This window comes from Heterodontus francisci, chromosome 10 (genome assembly GCF_036365525.1).
Source record: "Heterodontus francisci isolate sHetFra1 chromosome 10, sHetFra1.hap1, whole genome shotgun sequence".
NCBI classification, from domain to species: domain Eukaryota; kingdom Metazoa; phylum Chordata; class Chondrichthyes; order Heterodontiformes; family Heterodontidae; genus Heterodontus; species Heterodontus francisci.
In genome coordinates, this window is record NC_090380.1 from 113949585 (window position 1) to 113965049 (window position 15465).

The 15465-nt window shown below is 46.1% G+C and overlaps 1 protein-coding gene across 4 annotated transcripts in view; it reads left to right on the forward strand.

Annotated features, from left to right (window-relative positions):
• Positions 1-9801, forward strand: part of nrip1a (nuclear receptor interacting protein 1a) — a 129575-nt gene extending 119774 nt beyond the window's left edge. For all 4 annotated transcript variants that reach the window (XM_068041280.1, XM_068041282.1, XM_068041281.1 and 1 more), the window contains exon 2: positions 2801-9801. In XM_068041280.1, coding sequence (XP_067897381.1) covers positions 3239-7057 — 3819 coding nt within the window. In that variant the 5' untranslated portion in view covers positions 2801-3238 and the 3' untranslated portion in view covers positions 7058-9801. The remainder of the gene's footprint in view (positions 1-2800) is intronic.
• Positions 9802-15465: the final 5664 nt, after the last annotated feature.

The window sequence follows — 15465 nt, forward strand, 5'->3', positions numbered from 1 at the left end:
AGAGTGTGGGTGGGAAGAGTGTGGGTGGGGAGAGTGTGTTAGTGGGGAGAGTGTGGGTCGGGTGAGTGTGGGTGGGGAGAGTGTGGGTGGGGAGAGTGTGTGGGTGGGGAGAGTGTGTGGGTGGGGAGAGTGTGAGTGGGGAGAGTGTGTGGGTGGGGAGAGTGTGTGGGTGGGGAGATTGTGGGTGGGGAGAGTGTGTGGGTGGGGAGATTGTGTGGGTGGGAAGAGTGTGAGTGGGGAGAGAGTGTGAGTGGGGAGAGTGTGTGGGTGGGGAGATTGTGGGTGGGGAGAGTGTGTGGGTGGGGAGATTGTGGGTGGGAAGAGTGTGTGGGTGGGGAGAGTGTGTGGGTGGGAAGAGTGTGAGTGGGGAGAGAGTGTGAGTGGGGAGATTGTGTGAGTGGGGAGATTGTGGGTGTCAGGTATGTATCAAAGCATGTTCCAAGTCGCCTCTTTGTGCACCGTAAACGTTCTATGAATCTACGATTTGCTAAGAGATTCCCACGCAAACCACCACTGGGTTATGAAACATTTACGATCAAAGGTTTTATGACATCCTAAACTCTCTTGCCAATAATTTCCTCGTGGATTGTCCTGATCGGTTACTGTAACCAGATATCCCATAAACAGGGTCTCCACCAATCATCTGTCAAAGGTATGAGGAAATTCTCTTCCTAGCCTCTGCTTAGTCATGGAGTGACTAACACTAAGGTTCATGTGTGAGGAACTGGGTCTTCTCAGTTTGATTTTGCAATGCCCAGACTAACAGGCTCAAGTCTTCTTTGTCTGTTAACTTTGTAAGGGCCCTAAGGGAATACTTGAGCCTGCAACCCAAACTGCCCTTAATCAGCATTGGCACTTAGAGAAGATACAGGACAGTTAGTGCGGTGAATGGAAAAGATGGCACATCTGTCACTCGCACATTTTGTCTTTTGAGCTTGGAGCGTAAAGCAAAGGTGAGCGAGAATTACTCTGTTGAGCTGCAGCTATTCTGGGAGTGTTTGATGAGACAGTGTAGAGGGAGCTTTACTCTGTATCTCACCCCGTGCTGTACCTGTCCTAGGAGTATTTGATGGAACAGTGTAGAGGAAGCTTTACTCTGTGTCTAGGAACATAGGAGCAGGAGTAGGCCATTCAGCCCATCGAGCCTGCCCCACCATTCAATACAATCATGGCTGTTCATGCACTTCAAAGCCTTTTACCCACACTTTCCTCATCTCCCTTTATGTCATTGGTATTTAGATAATCTGTCAATCTCTGCTTTAAACATACTCAATGACTGAGCTTCCACAGCCCTCGGGGGTAGAGAATTCCAAAGATTCACAACCCTCTGAGTAAAGAAATTTCTCCTCATCTCTGTCCTAAGTAGCTTCCCCCTTATTTTGAAATTGTGTCCCCTGGTTCTAGGCTCCCTAACCAGGGGAAACATCTTAGCTGCATCTACCCTGTCTATCCCTTTAAGTATTTTGTAGGTTTCAATGAGATCACCTCTCATTCTTCGAAACTCTAGAGAATACAGGCCCAGTTTCCCCAATCTCTCTTCATAGGACAGTCCTGCCATCCTGGGAACAAGTCTGGTGAACCTTCGTTGCACTCCCTCTATGGCAATAATATCCTTCCTAAGGTAAGAGGACCAAAACTGCACACAGTAGTCCAGACGCGGTCTAACCAAGGTTCTATACAATTGAAGCAAGACTTCACTACTCCTATACTCAAATCCTCTTGCTATAAAGGCTACATACCATTAGCCTTCCTAATCACTTGCTGCACCTGCATGTTAGCTTTCAATGACTTATTGACGAGGACACCCAGGTCCCTTTGTACATCCACATTTCTAATCTCTTACTATTTAAGAAATACTCTGCACATCTATTCCTCCGACCAAAGTGGATAACCTCACATTTTTCCACATTATATTCCATCTGCTATGTTCTTGCCCATTCACTAAGTCTGTCCAAATCCCCTTGAAGCCGTTTTGCATCTTCCTCACAACACACATTCCAACCTAGTTTTGTGTCATCCGCGAACTTGGAAATACTACATTTGGTCCCCACATCCAAATCATTGATATATATTGTGAACAGCTGGGGCCCAAGTACTGATCCTTACGGTACCCCACTAGTCAGTCTGCCAACGTGAGAATGACCCATTTATTCCTACTCTCTGCTTTCTGCCTGTTAACCAATCCTTAATCCGCGCCATTATATCATCTCCTATCCCATGTGCTTTAATTTTGCTAACCAACCTCCTGTGGGGGGCTTTATCGAAATCCTTCTGAAAATCCAAGTATACCATGTCCACCATCTCTCCTTTATCTGTTAGTAACATCCTCAAAAAACTTCAACAGGTTCATCAAACATGATGTCTAACCTGTGCTGTACTTGTCCCGGGAGTGTTTGATGGGACAGTGTAGAGGAAGCTTTACTCTATATCTAACCCCGTGCTGTACCTGTCCTGAGAGTGTTTGGTGGGACAGTGTAGGGGAGCTTTACTCTGTATCTAACCCCGTGCTGTACCTGTCCTGAGAGTGTTTGGTGGGACAGTGTAGGGGAGCTTTACTCTGTATCTAACCCCGTGCTGTACCTGTCCTGAGAGTGTTTGGTGGGACAGTGTAGGGGAGCTTTACTCTGTATCTAACCCGTGCTGTATTTACTCTGGGAGTGTTTGATGCTGACACTGGAATTGGAAAGGACCGTACTCTGTTGTGCTAAAATTCCTCCGTGAAAAGCACATAGTTGATAAGGGAAAACCAACTTAATCGGCTTAAATTGACCATTTCTGATTCTTGTTTTTTATTTTCCAGGTTCAGTTTTCCATTCCAAGGAGCACAGTGGTTGAGAAAACCAGGAGAGGCTTGACCCACTGAGGATCCCCAGATGTTCCAGGAAGGGCCACTGATGGGAATTCTGTTCATTTCCTGGTTTTGGTGCTTGGCTTGTCAATGTTTGGGAGACAATGGGAACCAAGCAATGGGTTCACTCGCGACCTCTTATTAATTAAATGCAAAGCTGAGGTGGCGATTTCTAAACAGAGTCAGAGGCTGGACACCAGGCTGAACCTTTGCCTGCATCTCATCCTGGGAATGGCGCTATGGATTTCCACCTCTCGGCCACATTCTAATGCATCGTTAGTGGAAATGGATCCAGAGTATAATCCAGCTCTCGAATAAATGGACGCATAATTCTGGAACAAGATACTTTTTGTTTGCATCTTACCTTTTTTTGTTTTTTTTTGTTTGAACATGACCCATGGAGAGGAGCTTTGCTCTGAGATGCACCAGGATTCAGTCGTGTTAACTTACCTCGAGAGTGTATTAATGCATCGAGCATCGGGGGGCAGTATGGGCACCCCATCCACCAAGGGTACCTCTGACGAGGAAGGTGCTGTTTGCAAGAGCTCCACCAGTCGCAGCAACAGAAGAGGAGGAGGTGGTGGAGGGGGAGAGGCGGTGGTGGCCTCTCCCTCCCGTGAGCCGCCAGTCTCCTCCCAGCAGAGGGCTTCCAAAGCCGTATCCGCATTAAATGTGAAGAAGGCCAGGCTGCTCCAAGCCGAGGCGTGGGATGGTGCCAAGAGGAGAAGAGTATGTGGACATGGGCTGGAGCCCAACGATCAGGCGGGCAGCCTGGCCACTGGCAGACAGGGCGCTCTGGGCAAAACCCAGCAGCAGCAGCACAGCACATTGCTTGCCTCCTTGCTACAGTCATTTAGCTCCCGGCTGCAGAACGTGGCATTGTCCCAGCAAGGCAGCATTCCCAGGCCAGGCCAGTTGCAGTCTCCAGGCACTCGTGCATCCTCACCAGAGGAAGATCTGAGGAGCTACGGACTGGTATCCAGCCACCTGAGAGCCCTGCTGAAGAACAGGGACCACAGTCGGACCAATCATGTTCCCAAGGAGAATGAGGGCCTTTACCAGAGCCCTGTCGACCATCAAAGACTTTCCAGTTCTCCTGCTGACAGGCAGTCGGTTGGCGAGCCCGTTTCCTGCTCTGCCAGGCTGCGAGCGGTGGCAAGTATGGTGGAGAATGGAGCTCGGTCCACCAGCTCGCCCAAGCCCAGTGTAGCCTGCAGCCAGCTTGCCCTGCTGCTGTCCAGCGACACTCAGTTGCAACAGTACACCCGCGAGCACTCGCTGGGAGCCCGTGCTGTGCCACCCTCGGCCAGTGAGAGGTTGGCCGCCATCGCCTGCCAGAAGGTGGTCGAACCCTTACAGCCCGACCCAGCCCAGGAGCGCGTGTCGAAGGACCGGTACCGTCACATTGCATCCAATGGCGCCTCGATGACATCAGCATGCAAGAGCCAGCCGGGCATCTCTGACAGATCGGGGAAGTTTGGGGATCATGCCAAGAGTCCCTCTGCCACCTGGGAAAATAGCAGCAGGGAGCGGAATCGATCGCCCATGTCCCCAAACAGCAGTAGCCTTCTCATGCACCTTCTCAACACCAACAGCGTCCCCAAGTCTTCACCTGGTAATAGCACCGAGTCCGCCAATGGTCACCGGTGGATTGGACCCGAGAGGAGAAATGTCCCTGGCTTTGATTACCGCAACCATTTGCCAGCGTGGGATAGGCCACTGAAGCAGGAATCAAGCTCCTTGGAGGAAGTCTACAGCAGTGATGAAAGCTCCCGCTCCAGTTGTACGCCCATGGATCTGTCAACCAAGCCAAGGATATGTGAGCCCATCTCACTCCATTCACGGAGCTTGGAGCAAATGACGGAGTCTCTGCTTTTCAGCTGGAACCCCAAAACTCCTGGGGCCAGGGGTCCTGAGGTCAAGGAGGATCGGAATGGTCCCGAGTCAAAAAGTCATCAAAAGGTCACTCTTCTTCAACTGCTTCTCGGCCACCAGAATGGAGCGAAAGGGGACCAAACCCCCGAGACACAAGTCCCAGACCTCAAGACTGAGGGTCCTAATAGCGCAGTGACACGGGCTGAGCCTTCAATGGCAGGCTTGGTCCTCAGCAGGCGGGCCAGCATCCTGGAATCCTTTCCACCTTCATTGTCCTCCTCCTCCTCCTCTTCCTCCTCCTCCTCCTCCTCATTGTCCTCATCCTTGCAAGCAGCGGAGAGAAGCCCAGTTCTGAAGGTCACCTGCGGCCCATCAGCCTCGGCTGGCCGCCAACCACAGCCCTCACCCATCTCCCACACTGACGATGGCGCTTCCCGTATCTTTGCTCGCCGGGGGAAGCCCTTGAAGAATCGTCAACATTTCTCAAAGCAAATGACCCCGGCGGAACCCACTAAAAGTCACCACTTTCTGGAGCAGCCCCTTTCCTCCGAATCAGCCAAAACTCACCAATTTCCCAAACAGCTGCTCTCCATGGAGTTGGCAAAGAATAATCAGTACGTCTCAATGCAGTCGCTCGCCAGCGAAAGCAGGCTTTCCAATTTTTCCTTCAGCGCAAGCAAGCTATTGCAAGACCTCGCTCACACCGGCCTCCACAACTCTCCAGATGCTGCCCAGGCAGATACTGAGCATAAGAATGTCGTCCTGGGCTCTGCGGAGGCCAGGATAGGCGAGACATCTGGTGGTCTCCTGTTCAGTAGATCAGCCGACCCCCTTTGCTTTCAGCAGTCGGTGTTGCATGAGACCAGTGACGGGCAGGATAGACAACCTCTCCGGGCAGCATCAACAGCCAACACAGATCTTGAAAACCTGCCTGAAAGACGCAGTGTGCTTCAGCTCCTTCTGAAGTCCCCAGAGAAAGGAAACGCCCCAAAGAGGCACTTGCATGGAAGACTGGGTGACCAACAGACCTTGGCAGGCGTGCAGCCTTCAGAGGACTGCTGCAATGGGCAAGCCACCTATACACAACCCATATCCATGGTTAAAGTCAAGACTGAGCCTGTTGAGGAAGAGGCTGGCTTCTCCTCAAACACAGAAGCATTGGAGAAAAGTGCCAATTGTCAGCTACCAGTGCCAAGCAAGATGGAACAGAAACACCCACCCTTCACATTGGAAAATATAAAGCAGGAACTGAGTTCCCCTCCTTTATCCTCATCTCCAGCTCAGTTCCATTCATATCAGAAAGGAGGTGTTCTGAGCCAACTTCTGCAGCGGAGCAACACTGCCACCTCGGGCAATTATACCTTCAGTTGGCATCAGAGTATTGGCAGTCGCGTTGAGGCACCAACGTCCACCTCTGGATCCAACAGCCCCTGCAACATTCCGAAGAAGAGAAAGATTCTCCCCACTTCTGCCACCGAGCTGGACGACTTGCAGAAGACACTTGACCAGACCGAGGTTCCGAACAACCACACCTTCTCCTCCAGAGAAGCCTCGAATGGGCTTCCTGGTTCTCAAGCCAGCAGCAAGTCATTAGATTTCCATCTTGGCAATAGTGTGGAATTTGAATCCCGAAGTAACATGAAGGATACCCAAGGCTTTAATGTACTGAAACAGCTTCTTCTCTCAGAGAATGGCATAAAAGTCTTATCTCAGCACAGGACACTTCAAAACGGTGGGTCGGCCAGTGAGAGAGTGTCTCATTGTGATCAAAAGCCTGAAGATGGCCACTCCACTCGTTTTTACAGTAATCGTGACCTGGATGGCAGTGCAAAGGAGATTGCGAGAGGATTCATCCCCGCCGGGTATCTCAAAGTCTTACCTGCCAGCTTGCCCGCAGACTACCCCGCGGGAAGCTCGGCCTCTCTTGGCCGAGAGCCGGCTGCCACCCGGGCAGCATCGGACTCCGAGCGCCAAGTGCTGTACCGCGGGCTGCAGACAGATTCACCCTGGTTGACCAAGACTAACCCCATCCTCTATTACATGCTGCAGAGAGGTGGCAGTGGGGGGGAGAGCCAGCCATTTGGCCTCAGTGCCTCCAGAGTTGGAGGAGGAGGAGGAGTGGGGGAAGGAGACACTGCCAAGAAGGAGAGGAGGATGCAATGGCAACGTTGCGAGCATCACGGTAGGACCTCGCCCGAGCGGCGGGTAAAGGAAGAGTCCGACAACGCTGTGGGCTGTTTCCAAAGCTGTGACGCACTGCCGCAACCAAATCTGAATGAAAGCACACGCGGAATCCTGGAGAAAGTGGCGTCGATAAAGCGGGAGCCCGATTGAGACGAGAAAGAATGGAGGAAAAGAAAGAAAACACACATAAAAGAAAGCAAGAAGACAATCTTGTCCGTTAGAGCAGGTCTTGTGCAATACACTCTGGATCAGCTGGACAGAAGGGCAAATGCTGCATATATAATATATATATAAAAAATATAAGTGTATATAATATATATACCAGCGCTGACAGACAGTTGAAGGGTGTGATCCCATGTTTGGAACTTGTATCTATTGCCAGGAATGCCAAGATATTAGGATCCACCAATTTTTATATTGTAATTTTATATATACACACATATATGTATATGCAAACATATATATGTACATATATATAAAATAAATACAATCAGGTTGATACCATTTGTCTTTTGCCCAGTCATGATCAGTGCTAAAGCCTGATAATCATGTTCAAGATACCATGACCAAGACTTTGTATCCCTACGCCTCACTGGGACCTTGTATCTCTCCTTGGGGTGGTGGCATCAGTTGATGGGCTTTTAAATGGCCCTCGCTCACCCTGTCACCCCATTCCTTGGTTTTGTTCATACCCGGTGGCTCGATCTCTCTCTAACCAACCCACCAGGTCGCTGCTCTCTCCTGTGAGCTCCTTGCAAGTTTGTTCATTTAACGGCAACCTGTTTAAGGAAGTGAGAAAGATACTGGATCTCATTTTGTTACTCATTTTTAATCATTCTTTCTTTCCTCCTTTTGTGTGTGGTACACCTTCAATTTATTTTTTGCCCTCGATTTTCTTTTGAGATGGTGGTGTCACTCAGATGAACAAAACACTTTTTTTTTGTAGGGTATACAAACTCACAGTCTCGTCAATGCCGGCCTTTTGAGTTCATGGCTTTTCTTTTGTGGGTTCAAACGCATCTTAACTCAAAAGAAAAAAAAATTTGAGGCAGAAAGTGCCATGTGTGGTGTGTAAAATCAGGACATTCAAACGAACTGGGCTTTTTTTACTGCGACACTAGTTATTGTCTGCCGCTAAGAACGTGCGTACCTGTCACAAATTGTTTCCTCTGCCAGGAATTTTTACTATCCCTCTTTCATCAGGGGGAAAGTTGACACCTTCTTCCGTTTATCTCCCCTTGCTGTAATGTAAATTGTATGTAAAAAGTGTGTATATATACAGTGCGCCTATGTATGGATGTTGGATGGGGGAAGATACCTATTTTGTGTTGCATGTATCTGCATTTGCAAGTGTTAAATATTGTATAGTTATATATGCATATTTTGTCCAATTTATTGTTGAAAAACATGGAAGAGTAACCCTCTAATTCTGCGAACCGCATGGAATGAAAAGCATGTGGAATCCCTATGCACAAGAAATGTGATGTGTTTATTAAAAAAGGAGAGAAAAAAGAGAATTTAATGTCTTAATAATCTAACGTTAATCAGTCTGTACATTGTGTACCAGTGTGGCCTGTCACTGAAGAAGTGGGTAGCAGGGTATATTTTGAAAGTTAAATGTCCTTTTTCTTTTCTTAAGTGTTTTAACTGACGTTCATTCCCAAAATCCCATCACTTTTTTCCCTCTTCACCTTTTCTTCGTGTTGGAAATTCCTCTCATATGTGGCTGGGGATATTTATTTATATATTTTTCTTTTAATTTAAAAGTGGAATCTTGATGATCCATGCTTCCTTGCTGTCATTCCCGTGCTGCTCCAGTTTGTCCAGCCACACAGTTTTCATGGGAGTCTGTGTTTGACATTTTTCTTACTTTTTCTTGCGTAAAATCACAATTGAAATCCAGGTTGAGGATTTTGATTTGATTTTAATTATCAAAACAGCCTGTGCCTGGGTATGATGCTGTCCATGCCGTTTTGATACCTAACTTTTGAGGTTGGGACTCCCAGTCTGGGAAACCAGCAGAAATTGAGGCTTTGGATCATGGAGACCAGCAGGCGTCAGGGAGACCATTGGGAGTGAGGGCTCCGGGTCTGGTTAGACCAGCAAGGGTCAGGTAGATGAGCATGAATCAGGGCTTTGGGTTGGGGACATGGGCCGGAGTCAGGACTACGGATTCGGGAGACCTGCTGGAGTAAGGCTTATGTCTGGGAGGTCAGCTGGAATCAAGGCTTTGGGATGGGATAACCGCCAGAAGTAAGGGCTTTGAGTCTGGGAGCTGAAGAGGAGAACATCTCCTCTGGGTAAATCTTAAAAACCTAATGAAATCTAATGGACTTTCAAAGATCCCAAGACTCCCAATGTCTTCCAGGACAGTCCGCTCCATCACAGTGGAATGACCAAGGTTTTGATGCAGGAGCGAGACTTCCTAAGATAATATTCGTTTGTTTCCAATCCCAGCTTTGTGGGATGAGGCAATTTGTTCCTTTTTATTAAGGTGTGTATTTTCTGACAATAAATGGTAATGCTCTGATCTCTAGTCATGTGCTGCGGCTAACGGTACTTCCAAATGACGTTTGCCTTCAAGCCACCGATGGAACATTCCGGTTGCCAACCAGGGTGAAAGTTGAGAGCTGAACGCCATTTTCAATTTTTTTTTTGACAAAAATGAATTTTGTTTTCTGTAAATATCTGGATTTACTTTTTTTTGTTGAAAAATGAACGCACTGTAAACGATGGGAAATATTAGATTTTTAAAAAAATAATATTTCAGTACAACTAGTATTTTGGGTTTTATTTGGTCTTTTACAAGATGCCGCTCCTGATCTAATACAAACCGCGAGAACTGTACCAATTTTTTTTGTACTCTGCAAAAAAATAAATAAACTTTGGAATGAGAGGTGTGCATCCCTAAATTTGGTGCCTCTACAAAGTCTGTCTTTTCCTCCCACTTCTCCATTCCTACCTTGATTTCTTGCACACACAGTGGAAGAAGATTCACAGCACTATGACAGAGGTGATCAGGAGCACAGTATTTCCCTGGGGCCGCCAACCCCCAGGTGCCAGAAAGTTGGGGGTTCGCACCCGACTCTGGCCACTTCCAGTGTACTGCTGAGCGAATGCTGCACTGTCAGAGGTGCCACCTTTTGGGTGAGATGTTAAGCTGAGGCCTCATCCGCCCTCTCAAGTGGGCATAAAAGACCTCAGGGCATTATTTTGAAGAAAAGTAAGGGAGTTCTCCCCTGTTGTCCTGGCCAATACTGATTCCCCAACCAACATCACCAAAAACAGATTATCAAGAACCATAGAAAAATTACAGCACAGAAGGGGGCTATTCAGCCCATCATGTCCATGCCAGCCAGAAATAAAAACTAGCTGCCCAATCTAATCCCACATAGAAACACAGAAAAATTTTATCTATCTGGTCATTATCCTATTGCTGTTTGTGGGAGCTTACTGCATGCTGTAGTTCCTACATTATGACAGTGACTGCACTTCAAAGAGTAATTCATTGGCTGTATAGTGCTTTATGATGTCCTGAGGTCCTGACAGGTGCTATTTCTTTCTTTCTTTCTTTCCCTCGGATTACTTCAGGTACTATTTTCTTGGTTCTCCTTCCTTTCTTATCCTCACCTCTCTATACTATTTAACTTGAGCGTCTCCAATCTTTCCTCATAGTTCATCCTCTTTATACCTGTGATCTGTTGTCTGACATTTCTCTGCCTCTTCTCTATTGGCTATGTGTAATTTTCTGGTATGCTGACCAGAAATGTGCAAAGTGGGACCGGATACAAGTGTATTCTAACACCAACATAATCTTGGGAAGCTTGAAACTACTGATATACATATTCATATATTATCAGATCAGCTCAGCATCATGTTTTCTTTTTGAATTGGGGCACAGTTCTCTCCCAACACCTCACCAAAGGACCTGAACAGAGAGATGTCCGTGCGGGTATCTTCCCGCTACCTACAATGCTGTGCCTTTAATCAAAGCATCAATGATCCTTCAGGGAAGGAAATGTGTCGTCCTTACCCAGTCTGACCTACATGTGACTCCAGACCCACAGCAATGTGGTTGACTCCTAACTGCCCTCTGAAATGTCCTGGCAAGCCACTCAGTTGTATTCAAAACGGTGGCCCACCACCACCACCTCATGGGCAATAAATGCTGGCATTGCCAGTGACGCCACATCTTGTGAATGAGTAAAAAAAAATTTAAGACAAATATTACCACATCCATGCTAGGAGCAAGCCAGGGATAAATTCATAGGGGCATTAAAAATATCTATGCTTTAATTCACATTATTTAAACTTACATTTATTAGTTATATAAATTTTGGAGATGGGGGAAAGAGGCTATTTGACTAGATGGAGCAGTTGGATCATGTGTCGAAACCTCCACAAATACATCCAACTCTTGTTGGCAGTCCTGCATGACACACGTGGAAAGTGAGAGAGAGGTTTATGTTAATAGGGTTAGATAAAGAGAGGTGGAAAGTGTCTCATGTGAAGCATAAACACTGGCATAGACCAATTGGGCCAAGTGGCCTGGTTCTAAGCTGTACATTCTAAGGAAATCTGAAATATATGGGGGAGAGAATGAGAAAGGATTGAAAATTTGAAAACACACACACACACACAATGAGAAATAGAGGAATCATAGAATGGTTACAGCACAGACGGAGGCCGTTCAGCCTGTCATGTCCGTGCCAGCAAGTTCCACACCCTCACCCTTTCCCTGTAGCTCTGCAAATTCTTTTTCTCCAGTATCTTATCCAATTCCTTTTGAAAGCCCTGACTGAATCTGCCTGCACCACACTCTCAGGCAGTGCATTCCAGATCATAATCACTCACTGCATAAAAACATTTTTCGTCATGTCGCTGTTGGTTCTTTTGCCAATCATCTTAAATTGGTGTCCTGTAGTTCTCGATCCTTCTGCCAATGGGAACAATTTCTACTCCGTCCAGACCCCTCATGATTTTGAACACTTCTATCAAATCTCCTCTCAACCTTCTCTTCTCGAAGGAGAACAACTCCAGCTTCCAATCTCTCATGACAACTGATGTCCCTCATCCCTGCAACTCATTCTTGTAAATCTTTTCTGCATCCTCTCTAAAACTTTCACATCCTTCTTAAAGTGTGGTGCCCAGAATTGGACACAATATTCCAGTTGAGGCCAAACCAGTGTTTTATAAAGGTTCACCATAACTTCCCTGCTTTTGTACTCTGTACTTCTGTTTATAAAGCCCAGGATCCTACATGCCTTTTCAACCACTTTCTCAACCTGCCCTGTCACCTTCCACAATTTGTGTACATATACCCCCAGGTCCCTCTGTACCTGCACCCCCTTTAGAATTTCACTTTTTATATTGTGTCTCCTCGTTCTTCCTACCAAAATGTCCCACTTCACAATTCTCTGCATTAAATTTCATCTGCCACGTGTCCGCCTATTCCACCAGCCTGTCTATGTCCTCCTGAAGACTATCACCATCCTCCTCACAATTCACAATGCTTCCGAGTTTTGTGTCATCTGCAAATTTTTAAATTGTGTCCTGTACACCCAAGGCTAGGTCATTAATATAGATCAAGAAAAGCAATGATCCTAACACGAACCCACTATATCTTCCTCTAGTCCGAAAAACAATTGTTCACCACTATACTCTGTTTCCTGTCATTCAGCCAACTTCATATCCATCCTAATACTTACCCTTTTATTCCATGGGTTTCAACTTTACTGACAAGCCTGTTATGTGGCACTTTAACAAATGACTTTTGGAAGTTCATGTACACCACATTAACTGCATTACCCTAATCAATCCTCTCTGTTACCTCATAAAAAAACTCAAAACAAGTTAGTTAAACATGCTTTTCCCTTAACAAATCCATGTTGGTTTTCCTTAATTAAACCACATTTGTCTAAAGTGACTATTAATTTTGTCTCGGATTATTGTTTCTAAAAGCTTTCCCACCACCAAGGTTAAAATGACTGTCCTATTGTTGCTGGGTTTGTCCTTACACCCTTTTTTGGCCAAGGGTGTAATTTTTGCCATTCTCCAGTGCTCTGATACAACCTTTGTATAAGGAGAATTGGAAGATTATGGCCAGTACCTCTGCAACTTCTACCCTTACTCCTCAGCATCCTGGGATGCATTTATTCCAGTCCTGGTGACTTACCAACTTTAAGTACAGCCAGCCTTTCTAATCTTTATCAATATTTAGCCCATCCAGAATCTCAAAAACCTCCTCTTTCGCTATGACTTTTTCAGCATCTTCTGACTTGGTAAAGACAGATGCAAAGTATTTATTTTGTGCTTTAGCCATGCCCTCTGCCTCCATGCAGAAATCCCCTTTTTGGTCCTTAATTAGCCCCACTCCTCCTCCTTACTATTTATATGCATGTAGAAGTCTTTTGGATTCCTCTTTATGTTAGCTGCCAGTCTTTTCTCATTCTCTCTTTGCTTCTCTGATTTCATTTTTCACTTCCTCTCTGAACTTCCTATATTCAGCCTGGTTCTCACTTGTATTATCAACCTGACATTTGTCATATGCACCCTTTTTCTGCTTCATCTTACTCTCTATCTCTTTTCTATGAAGCTCTGGCTTTGGTTGCCCTACCTTTCCCTCTCATAGGAATGTACCTCGACTGACACTTAATCCACTTGACCCACCTCATTTCCCAAACCAGATGCAGCAATGCCTCCTTCCTGTTTGACCAGATACATACTGATCTAGAATATTCTCCTGACACACTTCAAAAACTCTCCCCCTTCTTTGCCCTTTACACTATTACTATCCGAGTCCATTGTAGGATATTACTACTCTATAGGAAGGGGGAGAAAGAGATACATACAGCGAGTCAGAGACAGGAAGATGGTTGTGGTTGTTGGAGGCCAATCATCTCAGCCCCAGGACATCACTGCAGGAGTTCCTTACGGTAGTGTCTTAGGCCCAACCATCTTCATAACTTCCATCTTAAGGTCAGAAGTGGGGATGTTCACTGATGGCTGCACTATGTTCAGTTCCATTTGCAACTCCCCAGATATTGAAGCAGTCCATGCCCACATGCAGCAAGACCTGGACAACATTCAGGCTTGAGCTGATAAGTGGCAAGTAATATTCATGCAACACAAGTGCCAGGCAATGACGATCTCCAACAAGAGAGAGTCTAATAACCTCCCCTTAGCACTCAATGGCATTATCATCACTGAATCACCCACCATCAACATCATGGAGGTCACCATTGACCAGAAACTTAACTGGACCAGCCACAAAAATACTGTGGCCGCAGGAGCAGGTCAGAGTCTGGTAATTCTGCGGCGAGTAACTCACCTCCTTACTCCCTGAAGTCTGTCCACCATCTATAAGGCACAAGTCAGGAGTGTGATGGAATACATGAAATGTTTGGAAAACAACAGTTCACCACTACTCTCGGCTTCCTGTCACTCAGCCAACGTCATATCCAAGCTGCCACTGTCTCTTTTATTCCATGGGCTTCAACTTTGCTGACAAGTCTGTTATGTGGCACTTTAACAAACGACTTTTGGACGTCCATGTACACCACATCAATCGCATTACCCTCAACAATCCTCTGTAATATATTTGACATGTAGGTTTGTTTTTTGCTTATCTCTGTTTTGCTGTCTGTAACTTTTTCTCCCCCTTCTCTGTATTTCATTGTGTGTGTGTGTGTGTGTGTGTGTGTGTGTGTGTGTGTGTGTGTGTGTATCACTTCATATGTATTCATTTTATAATAAACCCCTTCTCTTTATCTCATAGATTTACATAGAATCTATAGCACAGAAATAGGCCATTCGGCCCAACTGGTCAATGCTGGTGTTTATGCTTCACATGAGACTCCTTCCATCTCTCTTTCTCTAACCATATTAGCATAACCTTCGATCTCAGTTCCCCTCGTGCGTCAAGCAGGGCTGGCAACTTCAGTTGTATGCATTCGTGGAGGTTTCAAAACATGATCCAACTGCCCCACCCAGTCAAATAGCCTCTTTCCCCCATCTCCAATATTTATGAAATTAGTAAATCAAAGTGTACAAGAAAATGAATTATAACATGAATATTTTTATTGCCCCTATGAATTTACTCCTAGCTTGCTCATAGCAGTCTCCTGAAGATTAATCTTTAATTTCTGGAGAATCCAAGGCAATCCCAGAGGATTGGCAAGCCTAATGCCATGGCTTTTGTCTCTGTCTGTCTCTGATCCACCTCTATCTTTCCCTTCCCCTCTTCCATGTATTTCTCTCTCAGTTACCCTGTCACACTGAGATATCTCAGTGTGAATATTTGGCAGTTGTTTGGCTTCACAGATCAAACAGGTCCTGCACTGTCAAATGCTTGATAAAACACAAACCGGTTATATTTGGATTGGTGTGTTTTTGATGGTAACACACAAGTATTCAGCAGAACAAAAGCAAAATCCTGCAGATGCTGGAAATCTGAAACAAGGACAGAAAGTGCCGGAAACACTTAGCAGGCCAGGCAGCATCTGAATGGAGGAAGACTTGTATTTTTATAGCGCCCATTACCACTTCTGAACATCCTG